At 47.7% G+C, this 24,107-nt stretch overlaps 1 protein-coding gene across 1 annotated transcript in view; it reads left to right on the top strand.

Moving 5' to 3' along the window:
* Nucleotides 1-24,107, top strand: part of PCSK6 (proprotein convertase subtilisin/kexin type 6) — a gene marked incomplete at its 5' end in the record, with an annotated part of 167,897 nt that overhangs the window by 107,412 nt on the left and 36,378 nt on the right. The window contains 2 exons of the mRNA XM_012642689.1: nucleotides 4,933-5,121; nucleotides 7,997-8,133. Of these exons, the coding sequence (XP_012498143.1) occupies nucleotides 4,933-5,121; nucleotides 7,997-8,133 (326 nt within the window). The remainder of the gene's footprint in view (nucleotides 1-4,932; nucleotides 5,122-7,996; nucleotides 8,134-24,107) is intronic.

The raw sequence follows: 24,107 nt of genomic DNA, 5'->3' as shown, positions 1-24,107 counted from the left end.
GACACATGTGTTTCCTCTGTAAGGCACATCACAGCCTTCTTGCACTTAGGGACACTAGACAGCACTTCAGTACTGTGCTTGGAGGCCATTTTAAACAGTGAAATCACCCACAAAAAGCACAAAAATGCAAAAAACATGGCACTAGATACATCCTGAAATGGAGACTTGTTTACAGCATGAGATCTGCAACAACAAGGCAGAGGGTTGCCTTGCTTGACCTCCGCTGGGAACGTTCACACTGGCCTACTCAAGTACTTTGCCACTCTGTGCACATCCACACGTGACCACAAAAGCTGGGCACAGTGGCGCAGGCTTGTAATCGCAGCTACTCAGGAGGCTGAGATGGGAGGATCTTTTGATCCCAGGAGGTCAAGACCACCAGCCTGGACAACACAGAGAGAGACCTTATTTCATAAAAAAAAAAAATGTGCCACAGTATTGATTTGGGGACTACAAATAAATTTTATTGAGTAGGTGAAGATGCAAACACAGAATCTGTGAATGATGAGGATTGACTGTGTTTTATAGTCTTTTTTTACTCCCCGTCAGATTGAATCTTAGCATGTTAGAATCGAAAGGCAGGTTTATAGGCAGCTAATTCAGCCTCCTCATTTCACATAGAAGAAAAATGTGTGCTATAAATTTAAACATTATATATTAAAACACCTTATAGCCCAATTAATCATGGACAGCATTGTCTAAATTAATGTACTAGATTAATTACCTTCTTTTTTTTTTTTTGGTTTAATTTTATTTCTAGCCTGAATGGTGTGCCATGGTTTGATAATCAGAAGTAATTTTATCTAAGGAAAATTCTCAACTTGAACTACTACTATGAATAAGAAAGTCCACAGATTAATGAGACAGCCTGCCTCAGACCCTAATAATCATGTTGTTGAGAACGTTCATCCTACAGCAGAGGCCTGAGAAGTGACTCGGAAGCCTCTTGCTAATCCTCATACAGGTGCCCTGTGCCCTCCGACAGACCGAGTTTAATTTAACAAGCTTGTCCCAATTAACCCCTCTCTTGCCCTTTAGAAGTCGGCGAAAGAGTTTCCTGGTGACCTTCTGCTTTAATGGGTCTCAGCTCTTCGTCGAGCTGTTCTCCCCGAGCCAGATGCCAAATACAGCAGAGGGGAGGACGCTGCTGCCTTCGATTCTGGCGGGGGCCCCAGCATGACTTCAGAATTGTCTAGTAAGGAACCGGGCCGGTCCAGGTCTGCCCACGAAGCCAAGCTGTAGAGAGGTCTTGTAGGTGGGAGTGAGAAACACTGACTTGTGGCAGCTTCACGGGTAGAACAGAAAGACAAGTGGGGAGTGGGAGGCTCTGCGGGGCGGACGGTTTTGGCCGGTAGCCTGCCCTGCCTGCTCTCCGCTGCCACATGGTTACTTGCAAACATTTATCTTTGACTCTGAATATTACTCTGATGCCTCAAAATTCTTAAGTGTTATGATTTTAGCAAACTAGGAACTTTTCTACATCTTCATGAGATATTTCTTAGATGGTGCTATGCATTGGAGAAAACTAGGAGGAGGCCAGCCCGTCAGTGGTCTGGAGATAGTGGAAGTGATCACGGCACTGCCGTTGGTAGCCCTCCAGCTCTTTGGGAGAAGGGAGCTGTTAAAGAGAGTTCAGAATGAGTGGAGAACATCTGGAGAACCAGAGTTAATTAATGCTGAAATGTGGCTGTACAGGAAGTGGCATTTCTCTGTCATTAGACATCTTTTCCAAGTCCGGCAATCTCCCTGGCTTAAACATTGCTCAATCTGCAAGCAGGTCTTGTGGGATCATTTAACTCCCTGGGTTCCTCTAGGGACCTAGGAAGATGGTTTTATGTACCCAAACAACAATTTCGGAATTCAATAGCAAAAGAACATTTTCAGTTATCTTGGGAACTATAAGATCTTTCTAAATCAATTGTGACGATGAAAATACAACTTAGCTGTATTCGTGTGACAACGATAATCCCTGCATGTTGTTTAACTTAAAAAATCAATTACTTTGCAGTCAACTTGCATTTTCTGTGTTATCTTTGAAATAACTGTAGGGTGGAGAATAGCTTCCATTTTTCTTCATCCCTCTTTCTTGGAGTTTCTATCTGAAATTAAGAACAATTTCAGCTCGGCTATCATGAAACATTTTGAAGCCTCCTCTTTTATTTCTTTTCTTAAGAAAATTCAAAAGCTCCCTAGGCCGGGCATGGTGGTTCACGCCTGTAATCCTAGCACTCTGGGAGGCCGAGGCAGGTGGATCGCTCAAGGTCAGGAGTTCGAGACCAGCCTGAGCAAGAGCGAGACCCCGTCTCTACTAAAAATAGAAAGAAATTATCTGGACAACTAAAAATATATATATAGAAAAAATTAGCCGGGCATAGTGGCACATGCCTGTAGTCCCAGCTACTCGGGAGGCTGAGGCAGGAAGATCGCTTGAGCCCAGGAGTTTGAGGTTGCTGTGAGCTAGGCTGACACCACGGCACTCTAGCTCGGGCAACAGAGCCAGACTCTGTCTCAAAAAAAAAAAAAACAAAAACGTCCCCTAATTTGGGACGTTAGGTTATTTGTTTCAATAGCAACAGCAGAAATAAAATGTGTGGAGAAACTGCATATAAGGAAGGTAACAACTCGCTATCCCTGCAGTAGCTGTCCTGGGCTCCCCACGCTGCCCTGGAACTTGCAGAAATGAGGAGTCCTGGCGGGCTGCAACTGAGCGATTTCACAGTTAAGAGATTTCACATAAAAACTAATTGTTACAGTTAGCCTAGTTCCTGGAGGTGGGCTCTGGCTCCTAGCCTCCAGGTGAGGGTAATGTCTTGCTTTGAAAACTAAACCCAGCGAGGCCATTAACTTCTGGAGGAGCTGAGTGGGGCCCCCTGCCAGGCAGTCACCCTGCAGGCCCCGCAGAGTGGCTCCCAATGGATTAGACCCAGCCCAACCTTTCTTACCCACCCGCTGGAGTGCCTTAGCAGGAATAAAAAGTCAGATGCAAGAGACTTTAATACTCTGATTGAAACGATTTTTTCTCTAGGTGTACACTCGATGGGCGGGATGCAGGGCTGTGGGGCGGGTGAGGGGTGGGGTTCGTTGTCTTTTATTTTGATCTGTTCCTGTTCTCTTAAATCCTGTGACTTATCAATAGGATTAAGGTTTCCTCAATAGGATTCCCGGTCTATTTCTAGAGCAGACTGATTTCTTCCCTGCTAATTAATTAGCAAATGGTTGGAGAGTGGGACAGTGTTAAGCTTTGTTATGGCTTATGTTTCTGTTTCACCTTGATCTTGCAATTCAGCCCTGGGAAAGCGTTTGCAGTTTGAAGAGTGCAGGATTCTTCTTGGGTCTTGGGGTCTTGACTGGGAGCCACGTCTCGAAGCTCCAGGGGAGCATTTAGTGAGTCTGTGGGTTTAGGTGTTTCCCCACTGTCACACCCGGGATACCCCCAACACACCCACTTTGTATTCTTTGTGTGCAGTGGGAGTGGGGGAATGGGTGAACACGTTACTTGGAGATGTATGCGGGCCCTGCAGGGCCTGGAAGTCCCCAGAGCTTTCCGTTGTGTTCTGTATCTGCCAGGTGGGCGCCCGCTGACCGGTAAACACCAGCAGTAAAACTCGAGAGAAGGCAATGAAAGAAGTCAGCATCTCTAAATCAATTTATGGTGCATGCGAAGCGTGTTTTCAAATATTTACAGAGTCTCCGAGGGAATTACATCACTGTTTATAACTGTTTTGATTGTTTTTTATGACTCAGGCCCAGTAGAGCCAAGCGATGTAATTCCTGAGAGGCTCTGAGCATAAGCCTCGAGCCTCCCGAGAGGAACGTCGGGGTATAATGGGAAAAGCGCTCCCCATAATAAACCGAGCGCCAGTTGTGTGGTGGGGAATTATTAACATGCTGCTGGGCGGTGGTTGGGTCTGCACCAAAGAATGCCATCTTTCTTCAGTTTGCAGATCAGCGGGGTGAGGGGTCCTGGGTTCATGGAGACGTGAGCCCTGGTGGCCCAGATGCAGGAACAACATTTGGGTACAGACTTTGTGTCTGCTTTGTCTGGGGAATGGGTTAGAAAATTCTGGTAGAAATGATTCTTGAGTGACTGGTCTTTGTGCTTGTCCTCAGGTTCCATCTCATATGGTAAAACTGCCCTGCACTTGTAAAGAGAACCATCAGCCGTTTCCATCACAGGGCAGGAGAGGGAGGGAGTCCCAGACTTTATGCAGGGCAGCTGGGGAACATCACCAGCTCCAGTGATTTTGGTACATTTGCGGCAGCCTCGACCAGCACAGAGAGCAGACTCTGAGCCCGTGTCCCTTGAGTGTGGGTCCGTACAAGCATCCTTGCAAGGCAGCAGGGCACAGATGTCCAGGCAGTGAACCCTGGGGCCTTAAGTCCCTGCTCCACCTTTCATTAGCTGCATCTTGCATGCAGTTCTTAATTTCTCTTGGAATTAGATGGGTTAATCCTTGTAAATTCTCAGACCACTGCCTGGTGCCCAGTGCCCAGTCCACTCAGGAGGTATTTGCTGTTATTGATATTCGGCTTTGTGACTTCTGTTTTCGAGGCCAGTCGTTGAAACAAAGTCATGGGATTTCAAAGCTTTGCAAACCCCAAGCAGTTGAGGAAATGAGTGGGCCAAATGCTACTTAAGAGAAGCCACCTCCTGGGCACCAAAGAGGGCTGATCCCTGGATCCCTGGGAATGTTGACCCACGTCTGCACAAGAACCCATTCTTTAAATCTCTGTAAACAAATTCCAGAACCACAAATGTCTTCCGAGCAGGTGATATAACTCACAGTGCAGCACCCAAGAGTGAGATGTAAGGAGGCTGCTGCTGTTCCCTGGGGACCCCCAGAACCCAGGGGCCACACGGGGGCACTCTGCATGCCTGCGTGAGACTGGTGATTCAGGTGCCGAGCACTGAGCTCCTTCCTCCTCCCCCAGGAGCATCCCTATAGTGCAGACGCTGCGGACCACGGCCCTGACCAACGCCTGTGCCGACCACTCGGACCAGCGGGTGGTCTACCTGGAGCACGTGGTAGTTCGGATCTCCATCTCGCACCCGCGCCGGGGAGACCTCCAGATCTACCTGATTTCTCCGTCAGGAACCAAGTCTCAACTTTTGGCAAAAAGGTAAGGCGAGGCAGGCCCAGGAGGGTGGTGCAGGGGCTCCCTGAGATTTAGGCTGCACAGGGGCCCCTGGCCGGGCCTGGCCCACAGCGTCCCATGACATGCAGGGGATGCCACTGGTTCTGCTGGCAGCTTCCTTCCTCTGGGAGACCCTTACACACAGACCTCACAACCTGAAAAATCACTGTCTGAAATCTTGCCTTCATAAAGGCCGTGGAAAACCTTTGCCTTCAGAAGAAGTGACAAAGGAGTTATTCCATTTCGTTTTGTTGTTCATTGGAAAAATTTGTAGCATTCTGGTTGTGCCTTAATGAGTGCATTGAAGGTCACCTTTATGCTATTCAGTTGACCTCTGAAGGAGCACCTACCACTGGGGGCTTCGTTTGCCCTCTCCCTCCTCCCGAGCCCCCCACCTTCCCTCCAGTCTTGGTCTGCCCTTCAGGACCCGCACAGGCTGGGATCTGTTCCTGGGAGACACGGGCATGGGTGGGGTGCAGGGAAGGTGCTCCCAAGCTGCTCTCTGCCGCCTTCTCCCCTAAAGTGTTGTGCTTGGACAAGGGACTCGGAATTCTGAAGCTTCGTGCACGGTTGGTTTGTGGAAAGCCATGGAGTCATTTCTTCAACAAGCTTAGAAATGAGGGGAGGTTCACTGATGCATTTGTATGACTTGCAGGTAGTTAGAATGAAGGGGTTTATGGAACTTGGAGGGGCTGGGAATGATTAGGGTACCTTTTTGTCTCTCTCTAGCAAAGCAGCAAATGGAGAAAGAAGAAGATTTCACAGACAAATTAGCACTTCTAGCTTGTCTTGAAAACCAGAACTGACAACTATATCCCCCACCCCGCAGGAAACACCCTGAGACCAGCCTGCCCTGTCCACTGGGCTGCGGCCCCTCCCCACTTGCCTACTCTGGCCCACCTGACTTGTTGGGTGGCCTGTCTGGGGCCCTGGGAGCCGTGGAGATTGGGAAACAGGGAGGTGTTGCTAGGTAGTGCTGTACCTGTGCCATCAAGCACTTTAAAAACCTGCCCTGAGGCCACTTGGCTGTCACCTAAGTCTTGGGAATTTGTTTTTTTCTGAGACGGATTTTGTGATTATATCAAGAATTTGTGTTTTAGGATCGATTACCTTCTACCTTACTTCACATCCTTCTTTGGCAGCTTTTTCAGGTTGCCAAATTTTTTCACTGAGAGTGAGTTGACATCCTTAAACCTCAGCACTTGAAAGACAGTTTGTCCTTGTTCTGTCCCCATTGTGTTGGGTTCAGCTTGGCACTGTGTGTTAAAATCAGCCTTGACCTTTGTGGATTCCTAGAAGAAGGCACAGGATGTTTCTCCCCGCAACCCCCAACACCATGCTCCATGCAAAGAATGTTCCCTTGATAAACACTTTCATGCACTGAGTGTTCAGAGAATCCCCAAATCAGAAATTGAATCTTAATTACACAAAACTTACATATTTGAATTTCTGTTTGTTTTTTTTTTTTTGGTTTGTTGAGACAGGCTCTCACTCTGTTACCCTGGCTAGAGTACAGTGTGTCATCATAGCTAACTATAACCTCAAACTCCTGGCCTCAAGCAATCCTCCTGCCTCAGCCTCCCAAAGCGCTAGGATTACAGGTGTGAGCCACTGCACTCGGCCTGAATTTCTGATGAACAATAAAAAGCCCCATGTTAAAAAAAAGTTTTATTCTAAAATAGAGGTAGAATATTATACTTTGAAGAAAGAGTAAGAGAAAAGAAACTGTAATTGTTCTTCTAAGGAGGGAGAGTTCCTTCTGAGGAGGGCACTGGTGTTGGAAGAGAGAGGGTGTCGATTCATTGCTTCCTATTTCTGCTGCAATCAGACATGAGACTGAATGCCTGGTGGGCACAGCTGGGAAATACCCTCCAATTGGAAGGGCAGAGAGGCTCATCAGAACCTGCAAGGGGGGGCCTCTCTGGGGGATGAGAGCCTCCTCCTCCTCCCTGCCACCTGACCAGGTGTGCCTCCCACCCACACTGGAAAACAGCCAGGCCTGTCATCGTCACCTCCCCCAAATGCAACTGTTCCAACCGGTTAAGCCCTGGAGATAAAGGGACAAAACTTTTCCCACCAGTTTGAGTAGTTGTTCCTTTTTCCTTATTTGTATCTTCTGGAGAACAGTGCACAGAGCTGGCTCTCAGACAAATGTGGAAGTTTCATTCATTCCACAAATAAGCGTTTCACAAAGGCTTCCTTTGTGAACACCCTTGGGCTTAAGTGGAGGGATCTCGTGTGGCCCAGCCTCTGTCTGTGTTGGTGCATCCAGGCATGGGGGCTGTGGGCTTTGTGAGATCGTTCCCGGGAGTCGGAAGGAATCAAACACCTTCTGCAGGAAAGTGGCAGGATTGAGGGTGTCATTGGTGACCTTATAAACACCTGCTGGTGGTAGACAGAATATAGAATGAGGAGGCAGAATGCCCTCGATCAAGTCCTGGCTCAGCTGGTTACTGGTGGTTGGACCTGCAGCAAACCAAATACTGGGGGTCTCTCATCTATAAATTAGGATGTGAGGGGGAGCCCACTGCTGACCAAGTCCCCATCTTTTATTGGGCTGGGTGAGGCCTGCCTGCCTCTCAGAATGTTAGGGAGTTCCAATGAGGTGATGGAGGAGACACTCTGCTCTAAGAGTTTGAAACAGTCAGCTTTTTACCTGACACCCTCATGTCAGCTCAGGGCCAGGCCCCTTCTTCCCCTCTTCCCACCCCTGCAGCCCTGGGGTGTGCTCCAGCCGGATTGTAGGTCTTCTGAAGACTGATTCCTGCAGTGCAGGAGAGAACCTTCCTTGGGCTGGTCTCTCCACCAAGCCACCCAGGACCAGGACCTTCATTTTCTGACACCGAATCTCCAATTGCAGATTGCTGGATCTTTCCAACGAAGGGTTTACAAACTGGGAATTCATGACTGTCCACTGCTGGGGAGAAAAGGCTGAAGGGGAATGGACACTGGAAATCCAAGACATGCCATCCCAGGTCCGCAACCCGGAGAAACAAGGTCAGTGGCTCTTAGGAATTCCATGGCAACCTCTGTATTTCAAGCCTCTTAGTAACTCGGCCTTTATTTCACCATAGTATCTCTGGGAATTCTTTGTTTTGTGTTGTAGAGGTAAAATTCACATCATATGAGATTCACTGTTTTAATTATTGTGAAGTGTACAGTTCAGTGGCTTTTAGTACATTCACAATGTCGTGCAACCATCACCATCAAATGGTCACTATCAAATCCAGAACATTTTAATCCCCACAAAGGGAAACCCCATATCCATTAAGCAATTGCTCTCCGTTCCCTCCTCCTCTCCTGGCCCCTGGCAACCCCCTAATCCACTGCCCGTCACTATGGATTTGCCTCTCGTATATAAATGAAACCATATAATATGTAGCCTTTTGTGTCTGGCTTCTTTCACGTAGCATGTTTTCAAGGTTCTTCCACATTGTCGTATGCATCAGAATTGCATTACTTTTACAACGATTACTTATATCCATTGTATGGGTAGACCACTTGTTCAATCCATTCATCCTTGATGAACATTTTGTGTTGTTTCTACCTTTTAGCTATTGTGAATAGTGCTACTATGAGGATTCATGTTCAAGTTTTAGTGTGCACTTAGGTTTTCATTTCTCTTAGGTATACACCTAGGGTTAGAATTGCTGGGTCATATGGTAACTGTTTAATTTTTTGAGGAACAGCCAAACTGTTTTCCACATTGGCTACACCATTTTACATTCCTATCAGCAATGTATGGGGTGTCTGATTTCTCTACATCCTCAATAACACTTTCCTGGGCCTTTTAAAAACATTATTATTACAACCATTCTAGCAGATGTGAATTGGTGTCTGTGGTTTTGATTTGCATTTCCTTGATGATTAATGGTGTTAAGCGTCTTTTTATGTGCTTGTTGTTCATTTCTATGTCTTTGGAGAGATGTTTATTTGAGTTCATGGCCCATTTTAAAAGTTGGGTTGTTTGCCTTTTTGTTGTTGAGTTGTGAGAGTACTTATCTGATACATGATTTTAAAATAATTTTTCCGATTCTGTGGGTTGTCTTTTCAGTTGAGTGATGGTGTCCTCTGATGCACAAAAGTTTTTAATTTTGATGAAGTTCAATTTATCTCTTTTTTCTTTAGTTGCTTGTGCTTTTGGTGTCACATTTAAGAAACCATTGCCTAACCCAAGGTCACAAAGATTTATTACCCCTGTATTTCTTTTGAAGAGATTTATAGTTTGAGCTCTTACATTTAAGTCTTTGATCCATTCTGAATTAATTTTTGTTTATGATGTGAGGTAAGGGTCCAAATTCATACCTTGCCTAAAGCTATCTAGTTGTCCCAGCAATATTTGATGCAAGGACCATTCTTTCCCCCTTGGATGCTGTTGGCAACCCTGTTGAAAATCAAGTGGCCATAGATACAGGGCTTTATTTCTGGACTCTCAATTCTGTTCTGTATGCCTGTCCTTACCTTAGTACCACATTGTTTTGATTGCTGTAGCTTTGCACTAAATTTTGAAATCAGAAAGTATGAGTACTCCAAGTTTGTTCTTTTTCAAGATCATTTGGGCTATTTTGGGTCCCATGGGAATTCCATATGAATTTTAGGATAAGCTTGTGCATTTCTTTTTTTTATAAAAAAGTAGTTGGAATTTTGATAGAGGTTGAATTCGTAGATCATTTGGGGGAATATTGCCACCTTCACAATATTAAGTGTTCCAATCCATGAACATGGGATGCTTTTCTATTTATTTAGCTCTTTTTTCATTTCATTCAACAATGTTTTATGTGGTTTTCAGTATACAAGTCTTTTTCACCTCCTTGGCTAAATTTGTTCCTAAGTATCTTATTCTTTTTGGTGCTGTTGTAAATGGAATGGTTTTCTTAATTTTGTTTTCAGATTGTTTATTTTTCTGGTAATGTTTGCACTCTTTTTTTTAACTCCTTTTAATTAATAATCAATCATTTATTGAACCTACCTTTATTAAATGCCAGGCACTGATCTAGGAGATGGGGTTATAGGCAGGAAAGAGAACTAGAATAATCATCAGATTTTATCCTGTAGCTATCCACAAAGCTCTATAATCTCTTCCCTCTGCTCTCTCCGTTGCATTTATAGTCAAGTTCACAGACTCTGCTTGGATCTCACTTTTCTGTGGATGAGTTTCCTCACATTTGCGTTCACTGTTCTGTTGTTCCTTGTACCCTTTTCTGTGAAAATGCACTCTGCTCCTTGATCACCCTCGGGGTGCATGAGAACCTGCCCCTGCCCTGGTTCTTTTCTGATTCTCTGTGATTCACAGTTTCTAGGGATCTTTTTTTTTACCAAGGAGAAAGGAAGACCATTGACTTGCCTTTGGTAGAAAATTGGCTTTAAATGATCAAGCTATCTATAGGGAATGCCCACCTCCCCAGATCATTTTCTTTCTGGTTTTAAAATAATAAATATCATAAAAAAGTGTTACTATAACAAATTCTAAAAATACAAAACCATAACATTTTAAACGACCTAAAATTTACATACTTTTAACTAGAAGTTCATTCTCAAATTCTTTCTTTTATAAGCCCCAAAGCACATTGGCAAACTATTAAAAGTCGGGGTCGACTCCTCATGCAAGCTGCATCCTCAAGCATACACTGTTCCCACGACTCGAAGTCCTTGCGTCAGCCTGCACGGCCTGCTTGCCTGGGAGCACGTGGCCAGTGGCTGCAGCTCTGTATCCATGCAGCATAGCCCTGGGAGTCATTTCACCACTCTGCACCTGTGATCTTTACTCTGTGTCATGAGCAGAATACAAGCTCTCCCTGTGTCCCAGCGCAGCTGAGGGGGGACAGGGCCGAACCCCCACGGGGCTGTGCTGCTGCAGGCTGCCCTCATGCTTCATCCTTCCCTTTCCCCTTCCCGTTGGGCTCATGGATATACCCTTGAACCTGCATCCCCCCAGCCGCCAGCCGCTTCTCTGCTCCCCTTTATGGTGACGCCAGCAGAACAGGCTGCCTGCCGTGGCCGTCTCCTGCTCGCTCCCATCCACTGCACCAAAACTGGGGCTTGTCACAGCCCCCACAGTCCTTGTTGCCTTTTTACTCAAGCTGGCGGTCCCTTGCCTGTCCTCAGCAGGTTGCAAAGGCAGAGTCTGTGGCTCTAACATGCTAAGCGTCCTCTCCAGAGACTCCATGGTGCGGTGGTTACAAACCGTAGGCTCGGGAGCCCAACTACCTGGGGTGGTTGCTGACTCCAACTCTTACCAACACCTGTGACCTTGGGCGAGTCCCTGAGCCTTTCTGGGCTTTGGTCGTCTTATCTAGAAAATGAGGTGATAATGCCCAAGTTGTCAGGCTGTGATGAAGTGAAATCAGGTAATTCAGTCAGTGTTGAGAGTGGGGCCCAGCACACAGCGGCACTCAGCAGCTCTCCCCTTTCTGGAAGTGCCCTCCGGGCCTGGCTGCAGAGATACACACCCAAGCGGGCCCTCTGCCTCACTGGCTGCCCCTGTGGGGCTCGGCTCTGTCTTCCCTCCCACCCAGGGACCTCACTCAGCCCCGTGATACTGAACACCTCTCTTACTTGCTGGCGGTGCCCAAAGCCCACCTCTCCCTGCCCCCTTGCACCCAGACCTGCTCTGCAGCAGCCTCCTGGGCGTGGGTCTAACAGGCTCTGTGCTCGTGCGTCTCACACACAACTCCCACACTGCTTCTCCCTGTCTTCCTCATTGGTGTAATCAGCTTCACCATGCGCTCAGTTGCTCAGCCGAATCCCAGGAGTTAACCTTCAATGCTTCTGTCTCCCTCCACTGTCTGCCTGCTGTCTCGGTCCAGTCCCTTGTCATCTCTTACCTCCTGCTCCCAGTGGCCTACCTGTCTCCACCTCTGCTGGCTAGACCCACTCTCCACACAGTGCCCAGTGATCCTTATAAAATATAATCCAGATGGTGATGCACCCTGCTAACCACTTTCATGACCTACCACAGCTCTTAGGGCAAAACCCAAACCACTAAGCCTGACCTGCAGATCTCACCTCTCCCCTGTGTCCCATTTTTTCTGCCTCCCCGCGCTGCCCTCCCATCAGGTCCCCGAACAGGCATGGTCCAGCCCACCACAGGGCCTTCGCACCTGCTTCTGCCTCCATTGGGAGTGCGTCCCCAGGGCTTCCCATGGCTGCAGCTGGCCATGGCCTCGTGGAGAGGTCTTGTCTAAATATCTGTGTGTCCTCTTGCTCTTCCACCCCATATTATTTCTACAGAAACATAGAGGTTGGAGATGAGAATGGGGAGGAAGGAAAAATTTGCTAAGATTCTCATTTTTTACTGGAGAGTGATAGATTGTTTTATTCTTAGCACTGATAGAGACATATAAACTCAACTTTTAAATATGCTATAGAGATAACAAAGATTCAAACCAAGATGAAGACCTTCCCATTCACTAGAGGAAAATAAGAGTAAAGAAAAATTGATCGATATGCAAAAAAAAAAAGGAAGAGAGAGAGAGAAAGAACTATAGGCAAATTTGAATAGAGATACAAAAATCTTAAATAAAACATTCGTAACTGGAATTCATTGGTTTAGTCAAAGAATAATACTCCCTCCAAGAATGCAGGCTTCATTCAGTAGATATTTATTGAGCCTTTGCTGGGTTGTAAGCACTGGGGATACAGCGGTGAGCAAAACAGATGCTGAGTGCGCCTTCCCCAGGGCGGAGAGGGCCATTACACAAGATCACCAGGCAGGGAGTTGTCCACTGGATGAGGAGAAGCTCTAAGGAGAAAAATAAAGCAGGGTAGAGTGAAAAGGGGGTACAGGGTGGCCAGGGAAGGCCTCATGAAAGGGACATTTGAGAAAAGCTCGAAGAAGATGAGGGAGTGAGCTATGCAGACACGGGGAGAGGGCATTCCCTGCAAAGGGTTGGTGGAGGGGGCCGGGCAGGAGCACACCTGTGGTGTCCCAGGCACAGCGGAGAGGCCCCTGCGGCTGCAGGTGGCAGCAGGGAGAGGAATGGAAGAGGACGGGGCATTCATTGAGAGAACGTGGACAGATCGCACTGGGTTTTGTTGGCCATTGTAGGCACTTGGTGGGAAGCCACTGGAGGGGGGTTTCAGCAGAGGAGAGAGGGGATCTGAACTTGCGTGTTAATAGGCCACTGACAGCCAGTTGTTAATAGGATAGATGGAAGTTGGGGTGGGAGAGGGACAAAGGCAGGGAGGCTAGTTAGGGATTCACTGCAGTATCACATGAAGGTGGCACCGATCGGGGCAGCAGCGGGGGAGTCAGATGCTGAAAGCAGGGTTGAGAGATTTGCCGACACGTCGCATGTGGGCTGTGAGAGGAGAGGGGGGCATGGAAGACGCCAGAGTTTTTGTCCTGTGCAGTAAAAGAATGGAGTTGCAATTTCCTAGATCTGGAACGTTACAGGGAGAAAGGATACTGGCGAGAAGATCAGGAGCTTGGTTTGAGTGGGTTAACTTGAAGATGCCTATGACAAGTCCAAGAGAAGATGTGTACCTGGAGGTCAGGGGCAGGGCCAGGCTAGAAATACACACCAGGTGTGTTAAGTATCTTCAGCCCCTCAAGGTGGATGGGCGATGGAAGGAGAGCTGTTTACATAGCGATGATTAACATGTGTTTGGAGCCTGCTGAATGCAGGTGTAGAGCGAGCTTCGAGGTTGCAGCGGTGCACAGCACAGCACCGCATGCCCTGCACACTTGAGCACCTGCCCACACCTCCTCCTGCCCAGCCAGGTGCTGCCATATCAGCTCCCTACTTCCTGCTTGCACGGCACTCACCAGCTCTGCCCACGGCTCTAACACTGACATTTCTGCTGTCTGTGCTCTTGTCTTCTGGCTCCTGCTGTGTCCCCAGTGCCTCCTGTGGTGTGGTTTGTGATAGATGCACAATAGATATTGGGGAAGTAATTAGTATGGTTGGAACCCTCTGTAATCACCACGTGACCAGATGTTCTGCTACGGAGGACATGGGATTAGTGGATACTTCCCAAGGGTGGCCCCAGATTAAGTCCTGAGACAGACCAGTCTCTATCCCTAGGCATGGTTAGAATCTGGGCCTTTGTGTTTAGAAGCTTGAGATGGGAGCAGAATAAACATCCCATGGTACCTTCTAGCTCTGACCTCCTGTGACTTACGGGAATTTGGGGAGCAGGGACGCATTCTCCAGTGTTGTCAGAGAGAGTCTGCACATTCCTGCAGAGGCTTCTGTGGTCAGTTCATTCCACACAAGTCTTGCCCTGTAAAGAAGTGCCGCTCCTGAACGTGGTCTTTGCCAGAAACAGCAAGTGCAGGCAAGTGTTCCGCCACTGTTTATGCGGGGCAAGCCCTTCCTGCCGTGCGTGAGGAGGACGGGTTCCATTCTCTCGGCTGCTCGCTCTTCGTCCTCCCTGAGCGCAGCTGGAGCCAGCCTTGATGCTGGAGCTCAGCATCTCTCTGCAGTGGAGACCCACGTGGCACCCCCGCGGGACACTGCGGTCACCACTGAATCTCCCCGACTTGCGTTTCTCACCTCAGTCGAGGGTCAGCCTCTGAGCTCGTTCTCAGTGTGGCAGCTGATGGGGCAGAGGCCAAAACAGGGGCAGAGGGGCTCGAATAAAGGCCGGGCAGCCCTTTCCTGGGCTGGTGTGGGGGCCTAGTGCTTTTGAGGTCCATGTGGGATAAGCCCCGTTCAGCCTCCAAATGAATGTCTCCTCTCCCAGGTGTCCCTGCAGCACCAAAGCTGGAGGGTCTGCATGCCCTGACAGGCATTTACCCAATGAGTGTTTGCAGAGGTCCCACCATGTGCCAGACACCATGCAGGTGCTCAGGGGCACAGAGAGCCCTGAGACGTGGTCCCTGCCTCCAAGGAGCTGGCAGGCTAGTCGGGAATGTTCTAGTTTTCAGGAACCAGTAGTACCATGTGCAAGACCCCAAGAGCCATCAAAGACCGGGGGGAGTGCCCTGGAGTTCAGCAGAGCAAGTGGCAACTTCTGGCCAAGAAGAGCAAGGAGAGGGCTCATAGCGAGGGTCTGCTGAAGGCCTGCTGGGTTTTCAGAACCTCCCTTGTCCGTCACTTTTTTTTTCTTACCTAAGTAGGACAGAATATACAGGCCATGAGGAGATGGAGACTGGCCCAGGGGATATTGCTGTCCCTCTAGTTTTGTAAAATGAACTGTCAAGCAGGGCCCGCAGATGACCTGCCACGCCGGGCCTGGGGCTGGGGCTCCCGAGCACTGGCCTTGCTCACAGCCAGGGGAGGGGCTGCAAGGGGCTTCCCCACCCGACCCGGAGGGCAAACGAGGAGCTGTCAGGCCAAGACATGGTCCTCCGTGATGGCTCCCCCTCACCTCCCCTCTCTCCAGGGGCAGGTCTGGGGCCCTCCTTGAGTGCAGAGCAGAGGCAGGGGGCTTCCTGGCCAGGCTGACCTGAGGGACAGGCCACCGCGTCATGGAGAACGCTCTTCGCCAGCAGACACGTGGGCGCGGTGAGGCAGGGCTGCGGTGCAACCGGGGCCGTGAGGCATGGAGGGGAGTCTGAGAAGATCTCTGCACATGGTCAGGGTGCCAGAAACACTGCCGGCAGGAGGGGTGAAAGGATGCTTAAGAACAAAGTGCTGTGTCTGCTGAGCGTTCCCAAGCACTGGTTACGCTGTGCCCACAGACCTGGCTGCCGGAGTAGGCGTTGTTCACGGGGAGACCAAGCCTGGGGACACACCTGAGAGGCTACGCCGGGCGGGCGAGGCAGCCAGGGGAAGGGCGCTCCAGCGGTGTGTGGGTGCAGGGGGGACTCAGACGCTATTGTGAACCCAGGATGTGTCATCCAATGAGGGTGGGGGGAGAACCCCCTTACAGCCAGTCTGCCTTGTGGGGCAGGATGATCCCCACACTGGAATGCTGAAGTCGACCTGACGGTGTCTGTTGGGGACCTCAGCCCGGGAAGGTGACACCAGCTGACCCAGGAGGTTGCCGCTGCCGCTGTCCTGCCCCCCAGGATTCAGAGTTCTGGAGCCAGGGAAACGCTGGCCAGCTCAGCACTGTCAGCCAGCTGCCTTGCTGGTGTTGTCAGTGCCGAGGTGTGAACTGATCCCAGATGGCATGGTCTTCGGCCTCCTGGTTGTGTGGTCAGGGTGTCCTGTGAGTTCATGGTCACTGGCCTTGGTACCAGTGTGGCATAGGCACAGCTCCCGGAAAGAGCAGCACCGTCCCCATTTCTTCACGGGGTTCCTGAGAAGCTGTGCTTGGGACAAGGTGCTTCGTTTCTGTGTTGCTCATTTCAACCTCCTTCAAATCTCTGCAACTGAATCGTTTTAAAAAAAAGGTCGGTGGTGGGGGGAGGTGGACTCAGCTCCATGGTGTGCCATGCAATAGTGCTTTAAAATCTAGGCTAAGGGCCGGACGCGGTGGCTCACGCCTGTAATCCTAGCTCTCTGGGAGGCCTAGGCGGGCGGATTGTTTGAGCTCAGGAGTTCGAGACCAGCCTGAGCAAGAGCGAGACGCCGTCTCTACTAAAATTAGAAAGAAATTAATCGGCCAACTAAAAATATATATAGAAAAAATTAGCCGGGCATGGTGGCTCATGCCTGTACTCCCAGCTACTCGGGAGGCTAGGGCAGTAGGATCGCTTGAGCCCAGGAGTTTGAGGTTGCTGTGAGCTAGGCTGACGCCACGGCACTCACTCTAGCCCGGGCAACACAGTGAGACTCTGTCTCAAAAAAAAAAAAAAAAATCTAGGCTAAGACCCGGGTTTTATGAAGTAATTAAGTGATCCGAATGATATGCTAGCTCGTATAATACTCACCTCCTGTCAGATTGAGCGTGGTTTATGTGATCAGTTTTAAAAACCATTTTTTTTTTAAAACTGAATAACAAATTAATCATCCGTTTTGCTCTTCAGTTCCTGGGCCAAGGGAAAGGTGTGTCTTTTCCCAGGACCACGCTCCTTCAGGAGACAACCTAGGAATGGAACGGAGTGAAATCCCGGTTCCCAGCGCCCCCCCCAACCCCCCCCTCCCCGAGTTTGCAGGTGGCGCTGCATCCGGTCCTGACTTCACGGAACACTACTTAGATCTGGAGACACCAGGACCTTGCCATGCAGTGCGAGGCACATGCAGTCCTGGCGTGTGCAGGTGTGGGAGACGGGCAGCTTCCACTGCGGCGAGCCCACAGGCCACGCCAGCCGCACGCCAGTTGTTGTGCAGGGAGCATGGCGACAGTACAGTCAGGGCAGGGGTCAGGGGCCCGTCCTACAGAGCATCTTTTGGGGAACTTTGGCCGCATTTTAGAGAGTTTTCATCCAGAATGCCCTGGATTTTAAGTTTGGGCGCTGAGTGTAGAAAGTTTCAGTTCTCTGGGAAACATGTACACTTCGTTCTCCTGCATCAGGCATCAGACAGGCCTGGGGCTGGGTCCTCCTGCCTCCACTTTTCCTGTCTCTCTGGCTTGTGCCGAGCCCCCTCTCTGGTGAGATGGGGTTGTGCAGAAGTGATGACCCAGACCAAGCAACTGGGGGTAGGGGTTTCTGCATCCTGCCCTCCTCCCCTGGAAGCCCACATTGGTGGTCGCACCTGGGCCACAAGGCAGAGTCTGTGCACCTACTGGAGTGAGGCCGGCCTCCCCACCCAGGTCCACGTCCCACTCAGCACCCTTGGGCACAGGAAGGGCCCTGCACCTCCTCATGACCTGCAGCTCCTGTGAGCACCCCCGGAGCACATGAAGCGTGGGTCTTCCCTGCTCAGCAGGAATCACCTTTGGCTTTGTGTGGCACCAGGGGTGGCTTTGCTTGGTGCTTCTCCATTCATTGAACACACACTCACCTAGACTGCACACCTACCACACTCAGGTCTGCTGGTAGGCACGGAGTGAAGCGTCCTTCCCCATTCTTCATCCCTGCCCCCCTCCACCCAAGGGCCCAACTCAGTGACCTCCAGGGAGCTCGACCGGGGGTATGGCTGCTCTCTGTGCTGCGCCCAAACTTCACTGGCATGGCCTAGAGCCCACCTAAGGAGCTAGGGCGCCTCCTACCATGTTCCCCTGCAAGGGAGAATTGTGAGGCATCAGTGTTTAAATGGAAAGAAGAATGATCAAGCATGTTTCCAATCTCCTTTCTGTAATCAACATGATGTATCTTATTTCATGGCTCCAAAGAGTTTTAGTTTTACATACTTGGTATTCACATAGTAATAAATAGACTGAGACAATTGATGGCATTTTAAAAAAATCTATGTCATTCTCTTGAACTCTGAGAATTCACTCTTTCTCCATAATTAAAATTTCTCTTTTTTCTCTAATCTTTTTTCTGTTTCCAAAATGGTAGCAACCCACGTGTGCTCTGTATTTCTCGGTTCCAACAGCATGATTTCCAGATTTCCGCCAATCTAGAGAAGAAGTCAGATTTGTCAAAAGAACAAGAGGGGTCTAGGATGATAAATAGTGCTCATGTGTTTTCAACCAAGCACTCGGTGCTGTTTATTTGTTACAAAGGCATTCTATCCTGTCCCCATTTTCCCCACCGGTGGATTCACATTGTCCTATGTGCTGGTAAATGTTTAACAACCAGTGCTCTGTAGGGAAATTGTGTGTAGATATAGATGCATCACGTACGTTTATTATAAATTTTACTGATGTAAAGGATGTGTAGCTGACAATTTACAAGTAATAAAATATACACTGTTCATATGGTAAATTCCATATGGCCAGTTGATTCTCAGAGAATGCTTTCGTTGATTTTTGCCAAACTTTTTGTATCTGTAACCAATCTATGGTTGTAATTCATGAAAATTTATCCTTCCAACTTAAATGTTGGCTAATATTTTTGTCAGAGAAACAACAAAGACATGTTGGAACTTCATTCATTTGTCAATGGCATGAGCAACTTCTTTGCTGAATTGGATGACAGTTTTCAAGTACCAGAAGAATATTTCCTGTTTTTTATGCTGTTCACAATGTAATGGCTACAGACCCAATACACTTTTAAGTTTAATCTGCATTCTTAACATTTTCTCCATCACTTTCTTAAGTCTAGAAAATCAATAGTAAATTAAGCCCTTATTTGTAGCTTTTGTCGATTTCTGTGTGGAAATATTCCCAATTGCCAATGCTGAGCTGCCAGCATGACTTCATTGAAGACAAGTTGGGAGGAGAGGCTCAGTAGCCACATCAGGTGGTGTTTCTGCTGTGTAGATAGAGCAGGTGTGAGTAACCCCAAAGCATAGATAATGACAAAATACAGTAAAATAATCAGAAAGGGATGATTTGTGAGGTATTCATTACCTTTGTTTTCAATATAACTTATGTAAGTGTAAGCTTATGTAATTTAATTTTTGATAAAAGCTATGTTTAATAACCAGCTCACAAAGTTCCTGATAATGTTAACAATGGGTTCTGTTAAGTCAGTGCTAGCCAGACCGTGCACACCACTGCACACTGGGAATTGAATAGGAAGAGGGCTGTCTTTTGTAAACTTCAAGGGGGTTGTATCCAATGTGTGACCAAGGCTTAGACTTACAAAGTGCCCTGCTCCCCACCCCCAACTCCTCTTTATCCGTGAAGAGCCAGCCCCTCTGAGTAGAGCCCTGGTCCCTCCCCCAGAACTATACATCACGATTAGGGGCTCTTGTTTCATTGGTTTGTTTCTTTCCAGGACCCACTCAGAGGACTGAAGGCCTAATTGCCATTGGTTTAACTGCTTATTTAATAAATCACACTATTTTTCTGATTAAATATCTTATCAGTAAACAGTCATCATTTGAATTCTCAATATGCTAAAAAGTCATTTTTCCAAAGGGAGAAATTAAAACAATATTTGGTATAAAAAATTCCAATACATAGGCAGACACTTTCCTTATCTCTAATATCTTAGCTCCCAGGGCTAGGTGATCACAAATAGAGCATTATAATTATTATAGCCTCAATATATAAACAGTGCTTACAAATCACTAAGAAATATTCAAAGTACCTCATTAGGAGAATAGACAAAAAGCCTAAAAAGGCAATTCATAAAGAAAAATACAAATAACCGATAAACAAAAGATAGTCAACCTTTGTGGTAATTGAAGAAAATAAAAAACACAGGAAGGTAAATATCATTATAGAAAACCAGCAACAGAAGTTCCAGGGATTGTAAAACAAATACCAGAATGCGTATGGCATTCTGCATTTGGGGCCACAGTGTGATTTGGTGAAAAGAGTAATCCATACCCAGGCAGAGTAATTTCATACCCAGGCAGAAAGGCCTGGGTCCCAATACCAGCTCCACCTACTGCTGGCTGGGAGACTTTGAGAGTAATAACCCCCTTATAAGCATGTTGTGAGCACCTGGTGACAATGAACATTTTCTAGCCTAACCTGTAGTAGGTTTTCAAGGAAGCTCAGGTTCCTTTTCTCTCCTCTTCCCACCTGCTGCTGCAAATGTAGGTTTTACCCCAGCCTTTAGGAACTGGTCCATTTGCCCTCTGGGAAAGTCCTAGCCCATAGTAACTGGCAGAGACCTGCCTCAGTGCCTTTGAGGAACATCAAACTGGCTGTGACCTCTGGAGAACGCAGGAGCTTGGAAACAGCAGGGTCCAGGGTTGCTGGGCTGGAGGCAGCTGAGTTGCCATCCAGTTAACTGGCGCACACAGAAAGCTCTTGCAACTCTTGAACCCAGCAGGTACACTTCTGTTGTAACTTTCTTCTTCTTAAGTAACATTTTTTTTCTAAGTGAAACACAAATGACTAACCAAGAGCTTTGGTTTGAAACTGGAGGAGGGTTGAGAGGAGCTAATGGGAGGGTTGGGAGGAGCTAATGAGCCCAGAATTGCTTTGGCTTCTCAGTGGCTTCTGTGTGCACCCATTAAAGAGCTGCCCACATGGCCTGGCTTGCTCTGGGGCTCAGCTCAGCGCACCTGATGCCACCTGCTCGCTTCGTGGCATCCCATCTTTGGTTCTCTCCTTCCCACAAACCTGAAAGTTGAAGCCGGGGTGAGATCAAAGAGGGCCAGTCAGTGCTTTTGCCAAAACTTGCAGAGTAAGCTGTCGGGGCACAGATACGTTACAGAGACCAAGCCTGACCCACATCCCGTCAACCTGTGTGAGGAGCAGGAGGGCGATGGGAGGAGACCGGGTTGCCTTGGAAACTGGAGTCGGACACTGGAGTCGCTGGGCGGGATTCGGATTTGGGGATGGTGAGAGTGTCTGGCAGGTGTGGTCTGAGTTCCAACTGGCCACTTGCTGGCGTAGACATGGAACCTCTGTCTGTCTGTGTTTCTGCACGTATATGGTGGGAATAATAATATCTACCTCACTGGGCCTGAGGGAGGTTCAAATGTAAGAAAGTTTTATATGAGCCAATCCTTTATGAGGAATTTTAAAGGTTTCAGGATCATGATCTGTCTTTGTCCATAGTGCTGTAATGTCAAATACACCAATAAGTATTTGTTGATATTAAGCTCCCTTGGAATCAATTACACATGCCAGTTACATACCAAATCCTGCAGTTCTGCCTTGTATTGTTAGCTAGTGTCTCACAAAGGTGCTGTGCTCACTTTAATGGAAGATGAAAGAAAGTCCAGGGCAGTAAGTTCTTTTCAAACATTACTCGTGATAGTTCTTGCTATATACCCTGAAGTACGTATTTTGATTACGCTTCACTCCATAAGTATCATACTGGCCCTGTTATGTGCCTTCCCAGATGGGCTCAGTCCCGCGGCTCTCGGGCCTTGCTTCTTGCCTGGTGGAGGGTTCTAGCTCTTACTGCCTCGGGCTCCCCTAGCCTCCCCTGCGCTCCAGGCTGGGCTTTGGTATGGCTGCTGTTGTCCCCACCCAGGTAGGAGCTGCAGAGGCTCCAGGGGTCAGGTCAACCTTCGTAGGACCTGGGTAGGTTGTGGCTTTTCTCTACACTTGCAGGCGAGGCTTTGTATCTGGCCTCCCCGGCATGTAGCTGCCTGGAGGGGGCAGGTAACACAACCCAGGAAGGAGTTTTGCCCAGTGAAAGAGGGAGATGGAGCTGACCCCCTTCCCACAGTCTACGGCAGGTCAGTCCCACAAGCCCTGTTTAGAAGACTTCCCCTGGCCAACTAACTGCTCCGTTTTGTTGCAAAGCTGCGGCCAGCTTGGAACACACCACCTCACCTTTGCTTCCCCTCTTTCTCATGCTCCTCCTTGACCCCCACTCTTGTTGCCCTGGAGTTGCACCTCCCCATAAAGCCTCAACCCATGAGCTTCGCTTCAGACCCTTGTTTTCTAGGGAGTCAGGGCTAAAACACATGTGTTCAGAGTGAACAATAGCTTCGATAATCTCTGAAATATTGCAAAGGCGTCGTGTAGAACTGGTCCAGTTCAGAACTGCATCGCCTTTGGAAGCCCAGAACTGGGGGTCTCAGCTCTCTCCCTCGAGGGCTCAGCGCTTAGAACACGGTTAACAAGTATTAATAGTTGTTGAATGATTGAATGAATGAATGTGTGTGTTAGCATGAGCCTTGTTTAAATCAGGAGCTTATATAATTTTAATCAACTCTTTTCAACTGTACATACTCAGTAAAATGTTTAATAATCGGGTAAAAGGGGAAGAAATTAGTCTCTGCTGTGTGACTGGTTTTTCCTTTTTATCATGAAAAGTTCCGTGGATTTTCAGTTCCCTGTCGGCGGCCCTTTCATACATGCCTTTTTTCCTAAGAACATAACCATTCTCATTTTATTGCTAGCTTTCTTGGTCTGTGTTTTATTGACATCTGTTTTGAGCTAATCTTTATTTCCAAGATAAGAGTTGAAATTCTGCAATCTGCGTGCTATGGCTCAATCTATCTTGTGCTTGACGCTAGAAAGGAAGACAGATTTAAAGCACATGCCTTCTGTGCCGACTTCAAAGTTTGTGACTGAACTCTCATTTCTGGAAAGTGTGATTATAGAGTATCACTCCCACTTCCTTGGAAACAGAACTGAAGAACTTGGCGTGGTCTTCAGTCACCATACATGCAGTTGTCAAAAGTTCCATTTTTAACCCCGTTTGCATTAATATCGCAGTGGGTCTCTTTGCCTCTCTTCTCTTTCGAGGGGCCATTACAGTAGTGCCTTTCCTCAAACTCTCTCTAGTTCAAGGAAAAAAGAGGTATATTATCCCCACTTACTTCTGTGAGTGGCACTTTGCACATCTATGAATCACGGTGTTGTTTAGTCAGATCTCTGTCTCCTGAAAGCAAACGTAGCAAAAAGATGATGTCTCCCTCATACTGAAGTTTTGCAAATAAAATACTAAATATGAATGGAAGTGAAAATGACAAGTAGAGAAGAGGAAGAGGAAGAGCTCTCCTAAAACCCCTTTCTCAGGTTCGTCCTCTGTCAGCATTTAGGAGCAAAGGTGTGCCCGGACGTTCCTGCTGCCTGCACAGCTCCGAGTTCTGGCAACCAAATCTGCCCCTGGATATATGAGTGCATTGAATTTCTGAGCATTTGACTTTGTTTCTTATTTCCAGAAACACATCATGTTCAAAAACATGTCTATACAGGTCTCCATTTGGTCTTTTTTTCCCCCTAACATTTTACAGAGTTCTAATCATGCTGCATATATAACTTGTTATTTTTTTGTTACTTGTATTCACAAGAACATTTCGATGTCATTAAATATCCTTTGTGAGCAGCATTTTATAGGTTTTTATAATACTTCACCAAGTACCATCATTTATTTAAGCATCCCTCTATTGTTGGATATGTAGTTTGTTTTCTGTTTTTTGCTATTATAAATGAAAGCTTAGTACAGAAAGCTTTCTCCTAAATTTAATGTTATTTTTTTGAGATTGTTTTCCAGAAGTAAAATTTCTGGGACAAAGAAGAGGTGGAAACAACAGATTTACCTGCTTTTGATACATATTGCCAATTTGCTTTTCAAAATAGTCGAACCAATTTATAGTCTCGCCAGGAGCGGGTGGGCACCCTGATGTCCCAGTTCTAGGTGAGATGGATGATGCTTTCCTTAATTTGCACTGCGATCATTTCTAATGAGGGTGAACGCTTTTCCAAACATTTGTGTACTA

This window comes from Propithecus coquereli, unplaced genomic scaffold, assembly GCF_000956105.1.
Source record: "Propithecus coquereli isolate 6110/MARCELLA unplaced genomic scaffold, Pcoq_1.0 Scaffold184, whole genome shotgun sequence".
In the NCBI taxonomy this organism is placed as follows: domain Eukaryota; kingdom Metazoa; phylum Chordata; class Mammalia; order Primates; family Indriidae; genus Propithecus; species Propithecus coquereli.
Note: the sequence above shows the minus strand (reverse complement) of the source record. Positions and strands in the feature narration are given on the sequence as shown.